The sequence below is a fragment of the Amphibalanus amphitrite genome, unplaced genomic scaffold (genome assembly GCF_019059575.1).
Source record: "Amphibalanus amphitrite isolate SeventyFive unplaced genomic scaffold, NRLGWU_Aamphi_draft 000690F_arrow, whole genome shotgun sequence".
Classification (NCBI taxonomy): Eukaryota; Metazoa; Arthropoda; class Thecostraca; order Balanomorpha; family Balanidae; genus Amphibalanus; species Amphibalanus amphitrite.
Window position 1 is genome coordinate 98,570 of NW_024882184.1, and position 18,099 is coordinate 116,668.

At 44.6% G+C, this 18,099-nt stretch overlaps 2 protein-coding genes across 2 annotated transcripts; both read right to left on the reverse strand.

Moving 5' to 3' along the window:
* Positions 1-3,198: 3,198 nt before the first annotated feature.
* On the reverse strand, positions 3,199-3,865 carry LOC122364663 (ATP-dependent RNA helicase DED1-like). The gene is made up of 2 exons (XM_043335272.1): positions 3,669-3,865; positions 3,199-3,456 (listed from the first exon to the last, which is right to left on the reverse strand). Exons 1-2 carry the CDS (start codon positions 3,849-3,851, stop codon positions 3,331-3,333), a joined length of 309 nt encoding a protein of 102 aa, XP_043191207.1. The 5' UTR covers positions 3,852-3,865; the 3' UTR covers positions 3,199-3,330.
* Positions 3,866-5,918: 2,053 nt separating this feature from the next.
* On the reverse strand, positions 5,919-10,115 carry LOC122364661 (ATP-dependent RNA helicase DED1-like). The gene is made up of 3 exons (XM_043335270.1): positions 10,103-10,115; positions 6,388-6,587; positions 5,919-6,175 (listed from the first exon to the last, which is right to left on the reverse strand). Exons 2-3 carry the CDS (start codon positions 6,571-6,573, stop codon positions 6,050-6,052), a joined length of 312 nt encoding a protein of 103 aa, XP_043191205.1. The 5' UTR covers positions 6,574-6,587; positions 10,103-10,115; the 3' UTR covers positions 5,919-6,049.
* Positions 10,116-18,099: the final 7,984 nt, after the last annotated feature.

Consider the following 18,099-nt stretch of genomic DNA (forward strand, 5'->3'; position numbering starts at 1 on the left):
TGGTGGCGAGTCTGCGGTACGAAGAGCCGATGGCTATGGGTCTGATACCGCCGCATGGTTTCTCAAGGGCCAGCAGAGAAGCAGTGAAAAAGACCTCTCGGGCTGCGGGGGGAATGTCTCCGCTCAGGGCCAAATTCACCAAGCGGGTCAGAGCAGTGATGAGCCTTCTGCCGGCCTCCCCGCACGTGTAGCCCGTCAAATCCTGGAGATGAGACGGACTGAGTCCGTCCAGTCCTGCGCTGGAGCTCGTGTTGAATGACTTCACTGCAGCTTGGACATCAGCACAGGAAGCTAGCAGCGGCTGAGTCGTGTCGTCCGGAGGTGATGGCAGGCAGATGTCTTCAGGGGCTGGTGGATGTTTCGCTCGCAGAGCGTCGATGGTCTTGCTTGTGTCTTGGGCAACTGCATCAGCGGAGGAGAGAAGACGGAGAGCCCCTTTCACGTCTCCGTCCGACAGCTTAGACTCCACGGCCTTCTTCCATTTTCCACTCGACCTGTCCTTCTTCGCTCGGTTTTTGGCGACAGTTTTCGGCGCATTCAGAGTCGTCTCGTCGTAGTGATGGGGGTCCGTTGCGGACGGGTCAGTGCGATCGTCGATATAAGCGATCGCACTGACAGTACACACAAAATGCAAAACGGAGACGAAATAGGTACAGCAGAGCAAATTTTTTTCAAATACTTCATATGACCTCATGTGATTGAGATCCCAAGACGCTTTCGCACCAAAAGAACGGCTAAACTTTTTCCCAATCGTATGTCACCAGCTTTGGAATTACACACAAACAGGATTCAATGAGGGACGATACAATCGTTTTTCCACAGTGTATATAAATAGTGCGTTTTTCTATCGGACCTACTTAACCTATCTCGTATGATCTCAGTGCGATCCCAATCAGGTAAACTACCTGATAGTTTAATAACACCACTGAAGATTAAAGGGACTATCCCACCTTCAAAAAAGTCCCGTTTAGGATTCGGAAATGTTACTCATGATATTGTGACGAATTCTGCAAGTTTTTACGCGTTTTCATCGTATACTTTTTGAGATATTGCGACTTTTATATTTCATCGTGACGTCATTTAGATCGGATCTGTGACGTAATGAAGGATTTACTTCATGTCAGTGTGGGGGAAGTTTGGCAGCAAATATAGGTATTTGCTAATTGCTCTCAAATATGACTCGGCTCATACAATAACTAAAGTGTCTCTGATTGGCTTATTCGTAAAAATCAAAATAAAAAAATCGTAAAAATCAAATTACACCTTATGTGACACACCGTACTTTCTTTTTGAACCGAAATCGATGTTATCACATTTTTTTTCGAAATTCCGAGGACGAAATTTTTCCAAGGTTGTTTCTGATGTGACACGCCGTACTTTCTTTCGAACCGAGTTTCATGTAACACGCTGCCCTATCTCCGAGCCGTGTGGGCCGATCGATTCCAATCGATGCGCTTCGCTGCTCCATATACGCCGCGAAAAGGCGCATTCGATAGCCCTATTCACGCCCTTTCTGAACAATTCTCTCAGATTTGACCTAACGGTTTTGCTTGCAGGGGGCAAAAACTGCAAAAATAGCCGATTTTTCAGAAACCGTTTTTCTGCAATAACTTTTGACCCAAGCCTTGTACGAGCTTACTTTTACCGGCATCGTGTTCCTCTCGTCAAGACGCATCGAATGAACTATAATTTGACCTTGAAAGGTCAACTTAAAAATTTGACCTCAGGTCAAGGTCATGACCTGACCGGAAAGGGTCATGTTGCATATCAGTCGATCCGTATCGTCGAGCTGAACATATCTAATGCGTTTTCATCGCTCTAGCGTGCCTCTATCAAAAGTTATTTGCGAAAAAAAACTGTTAGATACCATTCGTGACCTAAGATGACCTCAGGGGCATAAACAGGGGTCACGGACACCATTTTCATGTTCAGTGTGTCTAAACCACTTGTAATTCAGTGTTTGGGAGTGTTCATAATGTCTTTCGTCCAAAAGAGGCGCATTTCAATTTTCTCTCATTGACTTATAATGGGGAGGTCGCAAAATTGACCTGACCTTAGGTCATCGATATAAACATTCTGAGATATAAATTTTGTACATGCTATTCCTCTTAGCAATCGCTGAAAGTTTCAAAGCGATCGGTCACTCGGTGTAGCTATGGCAGACATTGAAACTTTTTATGAGGTGAGGTCACTTCAGGTTACCTGGTGACCTGACCTTGAATGACCATTGACCTTGGTCTGAAGTTTTAACAACATGTGTAGAATTGATGTATGAAAAAGTGTACCGAAAACGGCGCCGCCCGCCGTTTTTTAGATATTCGCGAAAAACCACAAGGTGTTCAAACACCAAGCAGGGCGCGGGTTAAAGAATCGTCTCGTAAGGACCTTTCGTTTGGTATCGCTTTTGTTTCCGTAACTCCCTTATTTACCGAATTAGACAGGGGGGAGGGGGCGAAAAACGCCCTCCCGGGCTGCGGTGGTTGGGATTACCCCCCGGGCCCGGTCGGGTTAAGGCATTGACCTCGTGACAAGGTCAAGTCAGACCTCTCAGGTCACGAAACTGGTCGAGTAAGGTCATGTTGCATATCATTCGATTCGGCAGGTCTTTCTGAGTCCATACGTGACTTTCCCGATTCGCTAGCATAATTTGGTCGGGAGTTATTGAAGAAAATATTATGGCCCTTGGGACGTCATAGACGACGTCACGCAAGGACAACAAAGCAAATATGAAGCATCAGACCTTGCAAGGAGTGTATGAAATCACGATTCTATATGCTTGAGATAGTTTCAGATCATTCCCGGTACCATAATAGCAATTTCCATATTTCCCCTTTGACCTATAAGGGTTTAACGTACCTATAAGTTTCCTGTATCTGAGCATCATCTTGTTCTCCACTCAATTCTGTGTAAGATGCCGGGTTCTGTGTCTACATAGCTTGAACGTAACGAATGCAGCGGCCGCAAACGTTAATCGAGGTCCCGAATTCCCTATTCCCCAACACAGGCGGTCTGCGCAACATGGCGGCACCGTTGGACACCATCTGGCGGCCGATGCGCCCTCCACATTATAGAGTTCAGTGTGCAAGCCTCTCCCAATTAAATCGATGCAGACGGCATGCAAACCCGGCACTACTGCTGAATAATATATTCTACCCTGCACACATTTCTCCTCAACGTTTGAAATCTAAGGGCCTTTTGTATTGGGTTTGTAATTTGTATATTTCACATTCAACAACGCATGGGTGGTCGCAACAAAAATAATGATGTCATGATGATTTATGCACAATTCTTTAAACAATGATCAATGTATTCATCTATGAAAGGTTCGGGTTAGCGTCCGAACTGGTTGCTGGTGGCCCGGTTGTTGGCGAACTGACGGTTTCCGAAGAGCCCTGTGCTCTGCCCAACGTTGCTGCCAGCGCTGTTGAAAGAAGCGCCGCGTCCAAAAGCAGAACCCTGGAAATACGGAATGGCTTGTCAAGATTCGGAGGTCGTTTCTTTTTCTTGCCGCTCGGTCCTGCAAATACCTAAGCCACGGTAGTAATATTTAACTAGGATGTGCATAATGGTACCTTGGATGATGCATCGAGCTTATTGACCTGCACTCACAGTTACATATTTTGCATAATGAAACTTGAAGGATAGAACGATATCCGAATGAAGCTCACCTGTGCGTTAGCGAAGCTGTTCTGAATCTGGCTGTTTCCGAAGAGACCACTGGACTGTCCCTGAGTGGATCCAGAGTTGGCGCTTCCCCTGGCACCACCAAATCCACTGAGTCCAAATCTACCAAACTGGGGCTTGGCAGCGACGGCCACCAGCAGGCAGGCGAGAACGACGGCAACCTTCATGACGGAGTCTGAAACTGGGGAGGGGAAACGTTAGAAATTCAGTTACAGGAACGATTCATGAGTCAACGGAGGTATAACAAGAAAAAAGTTTTAAGATGAAAAATACAACTTACTTGGAATCGTCCTCAACTTTGCAAGCGATATCCTTAACCCGAGTGCGATACGATGGCGAAGTTATGAAATACAATTCGAAAGTCCCGACACGACCGACCTCTTGTGGAGTTAGTCCTTATGAACTTCTCATTAATGGAACTACATTGCTTAGAATTTAATCAACGGACAACGGAGCAAATCGTAGCGATGGACATAATACTTGAGATATACTATAACGCATGAAAAGAATGACTATTGTTTCGAAAACTCTGAGGATCACAAAAAATTGAAGTTGAATGAGCTACAATTCAATCTTGAAAAGAATTCGGTGATGCAACTGAACAGACCAATTTGGAAGTTGCATTATCAATGTTTAATATGATGTCGGATATGCTGCTCACCGATAGCTAGAAAAACGCATGGAAAAACAATAGATAGCTTTTGAACTCTTCTTCCGATAAGGCCAAAATCAGAGTTGACCTCAGGTAAACGGTTTAGCCTCCAGAGGGCAAAAAATTCAAAAATAGCTGTTTTTACGGAGTGTTGTTCGACAATAACTTTTGACTAAAAACAGCCACGACATTTATATTGCCAGAATCGTGTTACTCTCGCCGAGACGCGTCGAATGAACTATAATTTGACCTTGAAAGGTTAACTTGAAAATTTGACCTCAGGTCAAGGTCATGACCTGACCGGAAAAGGTCATGTTACATATCAGTCGATGCGTCTCGGGAAGACAAACACAATGAGACCATCCCCAGCGTTCTATCTCTTTCCAATCGAGAGTTGTTGGCAAACAGCTGTTTGTAGCCTCAAATGACCTCGGATGACCTTTCTAGAGGCTATCAGCAAAAAAGACACCTTGGTCGTCACGGGTTCGTCACGGGTGGGCCAAATAATTGTGATTTTGAAATATTTGGACTGTTCCTATGCGTACACACGGATCTAGAGGCATTTTCATTTTTCTCCATTGACTTATAATGGTAAGGTCACGCCACTGGCCTGACCTTAGGTCACGAATATAAAAATCCAAGATATATGTAGGTACAAATAATAGCCGCCCATAGCATCATGCAATCCACCAAGTTTAAAACTTTTCTGACAAACACTGCAGGGTGGACAATGGACATGATTGCAAACTTTTTTTAGGCTTGTTCAGTTAACTTGACCTGGTGACCTGACCTGACATGACCTGGGGTCAAAAATTTCACACCTTGTCCAAAATTGATGTAAAAAAGGTACTCTAAGCGGGGCGGTGCTACGCGCCGCGGTTTTTTATTCACACGCAAAAAAAAAAACGCGACAGGGTGGTAACATATGCCCCCCCCCCCACTGGGGCGAAGGTTAAGGGGGGGGGGGAGGAATGTAGTGTATCCCACCCGGTATGAGCACGCCCCGGGTGCCGTATCAGGTGGCGGGTGCCGCCGGGCGGGCGGCTGGGCCGGCCGGCCGGAGGGCAGTCCGGCCTGGAGCCGCGGCCAGGGACAACGTGCGCCTGAGTAGCTGCCACCATACTCCGCCTAACTACTTTCGTGATATGTAAGACGCAAATATAGACGCTACAAAAACGATAAGATATTGAAGAGCGTTCGATTTGGCCACTCTGCGCCGCTATATGACGAGATGTGGATTAATGAGATTTGGATGAATTTGTGAAGAAAAATCGTCGAAGTTTCCATTTCAAATTCAGCTAAGTAACCTAAGGAAAAGTCAACACCGATGATAGTGAATTATGACATTGAAACAATCCTATTTTTTGCGATATTTCAGATGTTGATGATTTTTGGAATCGTTCCATCTAACGTACTTGATAAAATAGTCAGATGGGGCCTAATATGTAAGCCTCTCCCAATTAAGGCGATACAGAGTGCAGACGGCATGCAAACCCGGCCCAGCACTACTGCTGAATAACATAATCTTCCCCGCTCACATTTCTCCTCAACGTTTGAAATCTAAGAGCCTGTTGTATTGGGTTTTTAATTTGTATATTTCACATTCAACAACGCATGGGCAGTTCCAACAAAAATAATGATGTTATGATGATTTATGCACAATTCTTTAAACAATGATCGATGCATATTGCATTCATCGATGAAAGGTTCGGGTTAGCGTCCGAACTGGTTGCTGGTGGCCCGGTTGTTGGCGAACTGACGGTTTCCGAAGAGCCCTGTGCTCTGCCCAACGTTGCTGCCAGCGCTGTTGAAAGAAGCGCCGCGTCCAAAAGCAGAACCCTGGAAATACGGAATGGCTTGTCAAGATTCGGAGGTCGTTTCTTTTTCTTGCCGCTCGGTCCTGCAAATACCTAAGCCACGGTAGTAATATTTAACTAGGATGTGCATAATGGTACCTTGGATGATGCATCGAGCTTATTGACCTGCACTCACAGTTACTTATTTTGCATAATGAAACTTGAAGGATAGAACGATATCTGAGTGAAGCTCACCTGGGCGTTAGCGAAGCTGTTCTGAATCTGGCTGTTTCCGAAGAGACCACTGGACTGTCCCTGAGTGGATCCAGAGTTGGCGCTTCCCCTGGCACCACCAAATCCACCGAAACTTCCGAATCTGCCGAACTGGGGCTTGGCAGCGACGGCCACCAGCAGGCAAGCGAGAACGACGGCAACCTTCATGACGGAGTCTGAAACTGGGGAGGGGAAACGTTAGAAATTCAGTTACAGGAATGATTCATGAGTCAACGGAGGTATTACAAGAAAAAAGTTTCAAGATGAAAAATACAAATTACTTGGAATCGTCCTCAACTTTGCAACCGATATCCTGAACCCGAGTGCGATACGATGGCGAAGGTATGAAATACAATTCGAAAGTCCCGACACGACCGACTTCTTGTGGAGTTAGTCCTTATGAACTTCTCCTTAATGGACACTAAATTGCTTAGAATTTAATCAGCGGACAACTGAGAATATCATAGTGATGGACATAATACTTCAGGTGTGCTATAACGCATAAAAAGAATAACTAAGGTTTCGAAAACTCTGAGGATCACAAAAGAATTGAAGTTGAATAAGCTACAATTCAATCTTGAAAAGAATTCCGTCATGCAACTGAACAGACGGATTTGGCAGTTGCATTATCAATGTTTAATATGATGTCGGATATGCTGCTCACCTCTAGTTGCGGACGGTGCTGTACTAGCTCAGGTCTCGACTGAAAGACCAATCTTGTGCCAGCCGCGGTTATATAGTCGTCATGCTGCAGGGTTTCCCGCGCTACAACCAGCCAAACTTGTTATGACAACGTGGGCCGGCTTCTACTACGATAACTCCTACGCAGAATACAGACGTCATTTACAGAACAATGTTGATTTGTCAGCTGTGACGGAGGATTAACGGGTTATGTTTGGCGAATTCTATGTAGCGGGGAAACCCTGGCCACCACTGCCTCAAACGCTGACGATGGAATCAACCCACGCCCCAGTGGCGGTCTCAGCCAACTTCGCCCTAGTGGGGGGGGGGGGGGGAGCTAGAAAGATGCAGTAAAAAGCAGTCGATAGCTATCAATGCGTACGTTTGAAAGTATTTCGGTAATTTTTCATCTTAGAGCAATATTGAAGTCACTGGAGGCCATCAAAGGTCAAAATTTGCCAAACGTCATTATATTTTTCAGAAAACATGCATTTATCTCAGATACTATGATAGCTAGAAAAACGCATGGAAAAGCAATAGATAGCTTTTGAACTCTTCTTTCGATAAGGCCAAATCAGAATTGACCTTAGGTAAACGGTTTAGCCTCCAGAGGGCAAAAACTCCAAAAACAGCTGTTTTTACGGAATGTTTTTCGACAATAACTTTTGACTAAAAAAAGCCACGACATTTCTATTGCCAGAATCGTGTTCCTCTCGCCGAGACGCGTCGAATGAACTATAATTTGACATTGAAAGTTCAACTTGAAAATTTGACTTCAGGTCAAGGTCATGACCTGACCGGAAAAGGTCATGTTACATATCAGTCGATGCGTCTCGGGAAGACAAACACAATGAGACCATCCCCAGCGTTCTATCTCTTTTCAATCGAGAGTTATTGGCAAAAAGCTGTTTGTAGCCTCAAATGACCTCGGATGACCTTTCTAGAGGCTATCAGCAAAAAAGACACCTTGGTCGTCAAGGGTTCGTCACGGGTGGTCCAAATCATTGTGATTTTGAAATATTTGGACTCTTCCTATGCGTACACACGGATCTAGAGGCATATTCATTGTTCTCCATTGACTTATAATGGTAAGGTCACGCCACTGGCCTGACCTTAGGTCACGGATATAAAAAATCCAAGATATACAAATCATAGCCGCCCATAGCATCATGCAATCCACCAAGTTTAAAACTTTTCTGACAAACACTGCAGGTCGGACATGATTGCAAACTTTTTTAGGCTTGGTCAGTTAACTTGACCTGGTGACCTGACCTGACATGACCTGGGGTAAAAAATTTCACACCTTGTCCAAAATTGATGTAAAAAAGGTACTCTAAGCGGCGCGGCGCTACGCGCCGCGGTTTTTTATTCACACGCAAAAAAACGCGACAGGGTGGTAACATATGCTCCCCCCCCCACTGGGACGAAGGTTAAGGGGGGGGGAGAAATGTAGGTAGTGTATCCCACCCGGTATGAGCACGCCCCGGGTGCCGTATCAGGTGGCGGGTGCCGCCGGGCGGGCGGCTGGGCCGGCCGGCCGGAGGACAGTCCGGTCTGGAGCAGCGGCCAGGGACAACGTGCGCCTGAGTAGCTGCCACCATACTCCGCTTAACTACTTTCGTGATATGTAAGACACAAATATAGACGCTACAAAAACGATAAAATATTGAAGAGCGTTTGATTTGGCCCCTCTGCGCCGCTATATGACGAGATGTGGATTAATGAGATTTGGATGAATTTGTGAAGAAAAATCGTCGAAGTTTCCATTTCAAATTCAGCTAAGTAACCTAAGGAAAAGTCAACACCGATGATAGTGAATTATGACATTGAAACAGTCCTATTTTTTGCGATATTTCAGATGTTGATGATTTTTGGAATCATTCCATCTAACGTACTTGATAAAATAGTCAGGTGCCGGGCCTAATATGTAAGCCTCTCCCAATTAAGGCGATGCAGCGTGCAGACGGCATGCAAACCCGGCCCAACACTACTGCTGAATAACATAATCTTCCCCGCACACATTTCTCATTAACGTTTGAAATCTAAGAGCCTTTTGTATTGGGTTTGCAATTTGTATATTTCACATTCAACAACGCATGGGTAGTTCCAACAAAAATAATGATGTCATGATGATTTATGCACAATTCTTCAAACAATGATCGATGTATTCATCGATGAAAGGTTCGGGTTAGCGTCCGAACTGGTTGCTGGTGGCCCGGTTGTTGGCGAACTGACGGTTTCCGAACAGACCGATGCTCTGTCCGACGTTGCTGCCAGCGCTGTTCAAAGAAGCGCCGCGCCCAAAAGCAGAACCCTGGAAAAACGGAATGGCTTGTCAAGATTCGGAGGTCGTTTCTTTTTCTTACCGCATGGTCCTGGAAACACCTTAGCTGCGGCAATGATATTTAACTAGGATGTACATAATGGTACCTTGGATAATGCATCGAGCTTATTGACCTGCACTCACAAACATATTTTGCATAATGATTTTTGAAGGATAGAACAAGATCCGAATGAAGCTCACCTGTGCGTTAGCGAAGCTGTTCTGAATCTGACTGTTTCCGAAGAGACCACTGGACTGTCCCTGAGTGGATCCAGAGTTGGCGCTTCCCCTGGCACCACCAAATCCACCGAAACTTCCGAATCTGCCGAACTGGGGCTCGGCAGCGACAGCCACCAGCAGGCAGGCGAGAACGACGGCGACCTTCATGACGGAGTCTGAAACTAGGGAGGAGCAACGTTAGAAATTCAGTTACAGGAATGATTGATGAGTCAAGGGAGCTCGAAAAAAGAAACCGTTTCTAGATACCTACTATGTGACACTTAAATCGTCTCCAATTTAGCTACCAAAATCCCCCGAACCCGATTACGATACGCTAACGACGTTTTGTAATACAATTAATTCGAAAGCTACGAGCCGACCGATTTCTTGTGGAGATAAGTCATCATTAGCTTATTATCATGGGACGCCCTGAGTAGATTTTATTGATGATATGATGTCGGATATGCTGCTTACCTTTAGTTGCGGACGGTGCAATACTAGCTCAGGTCTCGACTGAATGACCACTCTGGTGCCAGCCGCGGTTATATAGTCGTCATGCTGCAGGGTTTCCCGCGCGCTACAACCAGCCAAACTTGTTATGACAACGTGGGCTGGCTTCTACTACGAGAACTCCTACGCAGAATACCGACGTAGTTTATAGAACAATGTTGATTTGTCAGCTGTGACGGAGGATTAACGGGATATGTTTGACGAATTCTATGTAGCGGGGAAACATTGGCCACCACTGCCCTCAAACGCTGACGATGTAATTAATCCTTCTGACTAACTGTAGAAATCCACGCAGTTAACCCGTCTGGTCTGTGGATGAGCCTAGACCCAGCCAGCAGACGAGGTTTCCGTGCGATCGGATATTTTTTTTCGGAACATAAGAGTCGGCTAAGCCGTATTCACAACGGACTTTCTAGAGAATGTACCTACTTTGACCAAATCTGCACCAAATCAATAAATTCATATCGGCCGTTTTCACGACGGAACTTTCGCAGAGGAACTTATTTAATACCTAAAAAGTACCTACCCTTTGAGGCCTTAACATCCCTCAAACTGAAATATTTTATGTTCAAAATAATTTTAGAAGTTTAAATCCGGGCATTTCTTGCCCTCAAATCACTTATTTATTTACAAACACAGCAATTTTTGGTTCTAGTAGCCCACCTTTCGACTATGAGGTATTAAATCAGCGTGGCAACTATACTCCCTCGGGTATCTAATTCCGGAATTCTTAAAAACAAGGAAAGTATATATCGAGCTTTCTTTTATGCCTATTGAGTTATGTTTTAATGGTAATTAAAATATGGCAAATTTTTAAATTACATTTTTGATAAGAAAACACGCAAAACAATGAAACAAAAATAACTACGGCAGATAATTACCTTCAGGTATCTAATTCCGACCAATCAGCACCTCAGTAGGATATGACGTCATACAAGAATGGTGGTGAAGGCCGTTTGCAGTCCCGGCCGGTAGGTCACGTGACCGCCGGGCGCCTCGGGTCACGCGGCGGTCGGGAGTCGGACGCGGGGCGTGGTCGCGGGCGGACGCGCGGGGCATCATGCTTTGCTTTGCTTGCTTTGTCAACTTCATATAACTTACTATCGCATTCGTGTGAAAGCCAAACACTGCTCAGTGCCCTTAGAAATTGAGTTTTGGAAAGCTCAAGTCCCTATAGCTCCTCAGGCCGGCAACAGTTGAAGCCTCATCTGAACCCATGTGAAAAAAACGAGGGTAAGGAACCTTGTGTTGCTTTTTCTTTTACCGTCATAATTATCTCAAACCATCACAATTTTGAGTTGCCACATTGTCTGCTTCACTACATTCGTGTAAAACTTGGGTGAAGGCTGGTGGCTCAAAGAAAGGTGAAGATATTTCTTTAAGTGCCTAATCCGTGAAATTGAAATATCCCGGCTTTACAAATCTACACTTTTCATTTTCTCCACGATACATTTTTTAAAATTGTTTAAATTTTATCTACATTTGTTAAAATCGGGGCTTTGGTTTTTTGTAAACTAGATCATAAAGTTTACTATAGTTTTGTGTAACCTGATGGCTGAAGAAAATAGTAATTTTGCTAAAATGATGTGCGGAAATTTGTTGATTTCCAAATCAAATTACTCATACCTATATTTCATTCAAAATTAGGAGGCATTATTACTGTTTTTTCTTGTAACATGAACTGAGTTTGGGTACGGTGCTCCGGAAACGTTGTGGAACTTTAAGCTAGCTAGAGCAGTTTCCATAAAAATTGTTTAGATAGTTGACATGGCTTGTTGACAACTCTTTTGCTGTTTCTAAAAAAGTGAAAAAAATATTTTCCTGCATTAAGCACACAAGGCATGTTATTCTCATAAGCTATCGAATGTGTGTGTGTGTTTTTTTAAGCTGTTTTTTAAGCTTTTAAGCTGTAACTTCAGTTACTTCACTTTAGAACATATTGCCCAGAATGCGTCACTGATCATGAGCTGGTATATCATATCATATGTAGCAAATACATAAATGAGAATAGTGTGTCATGAATTTTTGTGCATGCTTCTGGATCATCTGTAATTACATCAAAGGCTCGGCTCAAGAGTGTCCTGCCGACCAGCTTATGCCCAACCCTTTCTGTCCGCAGAACGTCGCCTGCGACTCCCGCACGCCGTTTGCCCCGGCCGTCCGTACTGGTCTTCGCGCTGCGAGCCGCGCTGGAGTTCGCGGCGGCGTCGTGGAGCTCCCATCGGGACGGCGTGTGATGCCCGCGTCGAGCTTATAAGCCGTGAGCTTCGATTGGCGGCTCACGCGGTCACCATGGCTGTATGTACAGCCTCGGCCCCGACGACCCCGCTAATGGTCCTCAACTTTGCAAGCGATATCCTTAACCCGAGTGCGATACGATGGCGAAGTTATGAAATACAATTCGAAAGTCCCGACACGACCGACCTCTTGTGGAGTTAGTCCTTATGAACTTCTCATTAATGGAACTACATTGCTTAGAATTTAATCAACGGACAACGGAGCAAATCGTAGCGATGGACATAATACTTGAGATATACTATAACGCATGAAAAGAATGACTATTGTTTCGAAAACTCTGAGGATCACAAAAAATTGAAGTTGAATGAGCTACAATTCAATCTTGAAAAGAATTCGGTGATGCAACTGAACAGACCAATTTGGAAGTTGCATTATCAATGTTTAATATGATGTCGGATATGCTGCTCACCGATAGCTAGAAAAACGCATGGAAAAACAATAGATAGCTTTTGAACTCTTCTTCCGATAAGGCCAAAATCAGAGTTGACCTCAGGTAAACGGTTTAGCCTCCAGAGGGCAAAAAATTCAAAAATAGCTGTTTTTACGGAGTGTTGTTCGACAATAACTTTTGACTAAAAACAGCCACGACATTTATATTGCCAGAATCGTGTTACTCTCGCCGAGACGCGTCGAATGAACTATAATTTGACCTTGAAAGGTTAACTTGAAAATTTGACCTCAGGTCAAGGTCATGACCTGACCGGAAAAGGTCATGTTACATATCAGTCGATGCGTCTCGGGAAGACAAACACAATGAGACCATCCCCAGCGTTCTATCTCTTTCCAATCGAGAGTTGTTGGCAAACAGCTGTTTGTAGCCTCAAATGACCTCGGATGACCTTTCTAGAGGCTATCAGCAAAAAAGACACCTTGGTCGTCACGGGTTCGTCACGGGTGGGCCAAATAATTGTGATTTTGAAATATTTGGACTGTTCCTATGCGTACACACGGATCTAGAGGCATTTTCATTTTTCTCCATTGACTTATAATGGTAAGGTCACGCCACTGGCCTGACCTTAGGTCACGAATATAAAAATCCAAGATATATGTAGGTACAAATAATAGCCGCCCATAGCATCATGCAATCCACCAAGTTTAAAACTTTTCTGACAAACACTGCAGGGTGGACAATGGACATGATTGCAAACTTTTTTTAGGCTTGTTCAGTTAACTTGACCTGGTGACCTGACCTGACATGACCTGGGGTCAAAAATTTCACACCTTGTCCAAAATTGATGTAAAAAAGGTACTCTAAGCGGGGCGGTGCTACGCGCCGCGGTTTTTTATTCACACGCAAAAAAAAAAAAACGCGACAGGGTGGTAACATATGCCCCCCCCCCACTGGGGCGAAGGTTAAGGGGGGGGGAGGAATGTAGTGTATCCCACCCGGTATGAGCACGCCCCGGGTGCCGTATCAGGTGGCGGGTGCCGCCGGGCGGGCGGCTGGGCCGGCCGGCCGGAGGGCAGTCCGGCCTGGAGCCGCGGCCAGGGACAACGTGCGCCTGAGTAGCTGCCACCATACTCCGCCTAACTACTTTCGTGATATGTAAGACGCAAATATAGACGCTACAAAAACGATAAGATATTGAAGAGCGTTCGATTTGGCCACTCTGCGCCGCTATATGACGAGATGTGGATTAATGAGATTTGGATGAATTTGTGAAGAAAAATCGTCGAAGTTTCCATTTCAAATTCAGCTAAGTAACCTAAGGAAAAGTCAACACCGATGATAGTGAATTATGACATTGAAACAATCCTATTTTTTGCGATATTTCAGATGTTGATGATTTTTGGAATCGTTCCATCTAACGTACTTGATAAAATAGTCAGATGGGGCCTAATATGTAAGCCTCTCCCAATTAAGGCGATACAGAGTGCAGACGGCATGCAAACCCGGCCCAGCACTACTGCTGAATAACATAATCTTCCCCGCTCACATTTCTCCTTAACGTTTGAAATCTAAGAGCCTTTTGTATTGGGTTTGCAATTTGTATATTTCACATTCAACAACGCATGGGTAGTTCCAACAAAAATAATGATGTCATGATGATTTATGCACAATTCTTCAAACAATGATCGATGTATTCATCGATGAAAGGTTCGGGTTAGCGTCCGAACTGGTTGCTGGTGGCCCGGTTGTTGGCGAACTGACGGTTTCCGAACAGACCGATGCTCTGTCCGACGTTGCTTCCAGCGCTGTTCAAAGAAGCGCCGCGTCCAAAAGCAGAACCCTGGAAAAACGGAATGGCTTGTCAAGATTCGGAGGTCGTTTCTTTTTCTTACCGCACGGTCCTGGAAACACCTTAGCTGCGGCAATGATATTTAACTAGGATGTACATAATGGTACCTTCACCTTGGCGCCACCTCCAAAAGCAGAGCCCTATAGGGCTCTGCTTTTGGAGGTGGCGCCTCCCTGAACAGCGCTAACAGCAACGTTGGACAGAGCATCGGGCTGTTCGGAAGTCAGCAGTTCGCCAACAACCAGGCCACCAGCAATCAGTTCGGACGTTAATTTTATATGACCGAACTGAGCTGTGACTTTCCGTTCCAATATGGGCATCTTTGTGATAAAGTTATGGTTGTGTGATTGTTGGTTGTTGTGTTCGATGTGCAATAATGAATTAAATAAATGAAAGAGAAAGATGAACCAATTTGATACATGTAAGAAGGCAACGATTCCGCTTGAGGCTCATTGTAAACATGATTGAAGTGAAAATCACTACAGACCTCATAATAGAAATACCAAATTAGGACCAAAAATATTTATAGTGAAACTGATTTCGCTGATGGACCTTCATGAGACATAATTATGCATTGCTGATGAAGCTTCCGGAGAGAAATATATGATCAATTTCTATAAAGGAATATTTTAGGCTCTAACTTCGTATTTCTATTGGGTGGCTTTTTTATTCAACAATACTCAAACCAGTACGACTTACATGTGCAATTACGCATGCCGTATTCACCAAAACGCCGGTGCATTCGGGAAGCTTGAGCCTCGGCGGATGTTGGGTATATGTGAACCAAAAATACTCCATTTAACCCACTGTTTAATCTCATAATTCGTTTCGCTCCCAAAGCGTTAAGTTTACCTGTACAAAACAAGGTGAATGACCCTCACGACGGAAATGGTGCCCATTTCATTTCATTTCAAAGTTGCCAATTTTTCAGTCCAGCGATGATCTGCTGCGTTTGGTTTAGCGAGTCATGTCTGATGTTTTTTATTAGCCCGCGCCCGGCTGGGGGTCCTGGATTTCCACGCCCTGCTGGGGGGGGGGGGGGCGGGTGTTCAAACACCCCCCCCCTTCTAACTCGGCTCCTGGGCTACGTAGCGATACGCCGAAGGCGGCGTTCGAAAGAGCGTCAAAAATAATGACGAAATCACTTGGTTCAATTTTTTGGTCAGGTCAAAGGTCAGGTCACCAGAGGTCATTGAAGGCAAAATTTCGCCGATTTCCAGGTCGAATGTCGAAAACTTCCAAGAAGCCAACGCATAACTCGGGAACCAATAAAGCTACAGCGCCGCGGAAAAGCGCATTCGATAGCCCTATTAACGCCCTTTCTGCGTAATTTTCTCAGAGTTGACCTAACGTCAACGGTTTTGCCTGCAGGGGGCAAAAACTGCAAAAATAGCCGATTTTTTCTAAAATAGTTTTTCTGCAATAACTTTTGACCCAAGCCTTGTACGAGCTTACTTTTACCGGTATCGTGTTCCTCTCGTCAAGACGCGTCGAATGAACTATAACATGACCTTTAAAGGTCAACTTGAAAATTTGACCTCAGGTCAAGGTCATGACCTGACCGGGAAGGGTCATGTTGCATATCAGTCGATCCGTATCGTCGAGCTGAACACATCTAAGGCGTTTTCATCGCTCTAGCATGCCTCTATCAAACGTTATTTGCGAAAAACTGTTAGATACCATTCGTGACCTAAGATGACCTCAGGGCATAAACAGGGGCCACAGACACCTTTTTCATGTTCAGTGTGTCTAAACCACTTGTAATTCAGTGTTTGGGAGTGTTTATAATGCCCTTCGTCAAAAAGAGGCGCATTTCAATTTTCTCCCATTGACTTATAATGGGGAGGTCGCAAAATTGACCTGACCTTAGGTCATCGATATCAAAATTCTGAGATAAACATTTTGTACATGCTATTGCTCTTAGCAATCGCTGAAAGTTTCAAAGCGATCGGTCACTCGGTGTAGCTTTGACAGACATTGAAACTTTTTATGAGGTGAGGTCACTTCAAGTGACCTGGTGACCTGACTTTGAATGACCTTGGTCTGAAATTTTCACAACATGTGTAGAATTGATGTATGATAAGGTGTACCAAAAACGGCGGCGCACCGCGCCGCTGTTTTTGAGGTATTCGCGAAAAACCACAAGGGGGGTGTTCAAACACCCCCCCCCCCCCCCAGCAGGGCGCGGGTTAGAAGGCTGACATGTTCATGTGAACGATGAAGTTGGGGCATTCCACGATAGATCGTACCAGGCCCGTCACCCTCATCTCTCAGATTTTAATGAAAATCGGTCCTAGGGGTAATCATAGGCCCCAAAGACGCCTGGCAAAATATCAGACTTCTCAGATCAAAACTTTTTGAGTTATATTGCATTACATTTTTTAACTTCGGTATGTAACGGTGAGTTTGATGGCCTATAACTCAAGAACGGGTTAAGCAACCAACAAAAAGTAAACAACACTAAGCTTGCGATGAATCAAAAATTAATATTACTATTTAAAAATTCCAAAGAAAAAATTTCATTGTTGAGCAAAAACCTTAATCTTTTTTCATTTGCCTCTAATGACTTTTGGGACCAAAATTTTTCACATTTTTATTTTTTCAAAATAATCTTCATGTCATTGCAAATCGACATGCAAAAAATTAGAAAGGTGTTCTTTCTATAAGTTCCTCATTTTCCCGCAAACAAAATGAGTTTCGGAGGGGTTGATACGACCCCAGCACGCCGTTTCGCTTCTAATAGAGCTAGAGCCTCGCGGAAAAAACGAGCGTGTGTGCCGTTACAAGTCGCAGCGATTGATACCCGATTTTAAGGTCTCAGGTTAATCGGTAGCGTCTGAGGTCAGGTCACGTGACTGAAGTTACGGGTTCGGTTTTTAGTAAATAACTTCGCAAAAAAATGGCCGAAGAGCCGCGATTTTGGCATCATTGTGTTCGCCTAGCTCAGGTGCATCGAATGGTATACTTTTTGCTAGGGTGAGGTCAACTTAAGTAGTTGACCTTGGGTCAAGGTCAGGTCAGAGCCCCTCAGGTCACGAAGCTGGGCAAAGGGTATCATATGGCATATCATTCGATTCGGAAGGTCTTCCCGAGTCCATTGGTGGCTTTCCCGACTCTCTAGCTCCATTTGATCGGGAGTTATTGACGAAAAACTCGTACGACCCTAGTGACGTCATAAATGACGTCACGCAAGGTTAATTATGCAAAAGTAAAGCATTGGACTTTACAAGGAGTGCATGAAATCACGATACCATGTACATGGGATAGTTTTAGATCATTCTCGGCGCCAAAATAACAGTTTTTATATTTCCCCATTGATTTATAACAGTGATGTCACGTGACCGACCTGACCTCATGTAACCTTGAAAAATTCCCAGATATACAAGTTGTGAGACCTCTGGAGGACACCATGTATGCGTCCTG

Coding starts and splice junctions, on each gene's coding strand:
- LOC122364663 (XM_043335272.1), bottom strand. CDS start 3,851: ATGAAGGTTGCCGTCGTTCTCGCCTGCCTGCTGGTGGCCGTCGCTGCC. Junction 3,457..3,668: donor ACAGCTTCGCTAACGCACAG/GTGAGCTTCATT, acceptor CCGTATTTCCAG/GGTTCTGCTTTTGGACGCGG.
- LOC122364661 (XM_043335270.1), bottom strand. CDS start 6,573: ATGAAGGTTGCCGTCGTTCTCGCTTGCCTGCTGGTGGCCGTCGCTGCC. Junction 6,176..6,387: donor ACAGCTTCGCTAACGCCCAG/GTGAGCTTCACT, acceptor CCGTATTTCCAG/GGTTCTGCTTTTGGACGCGG.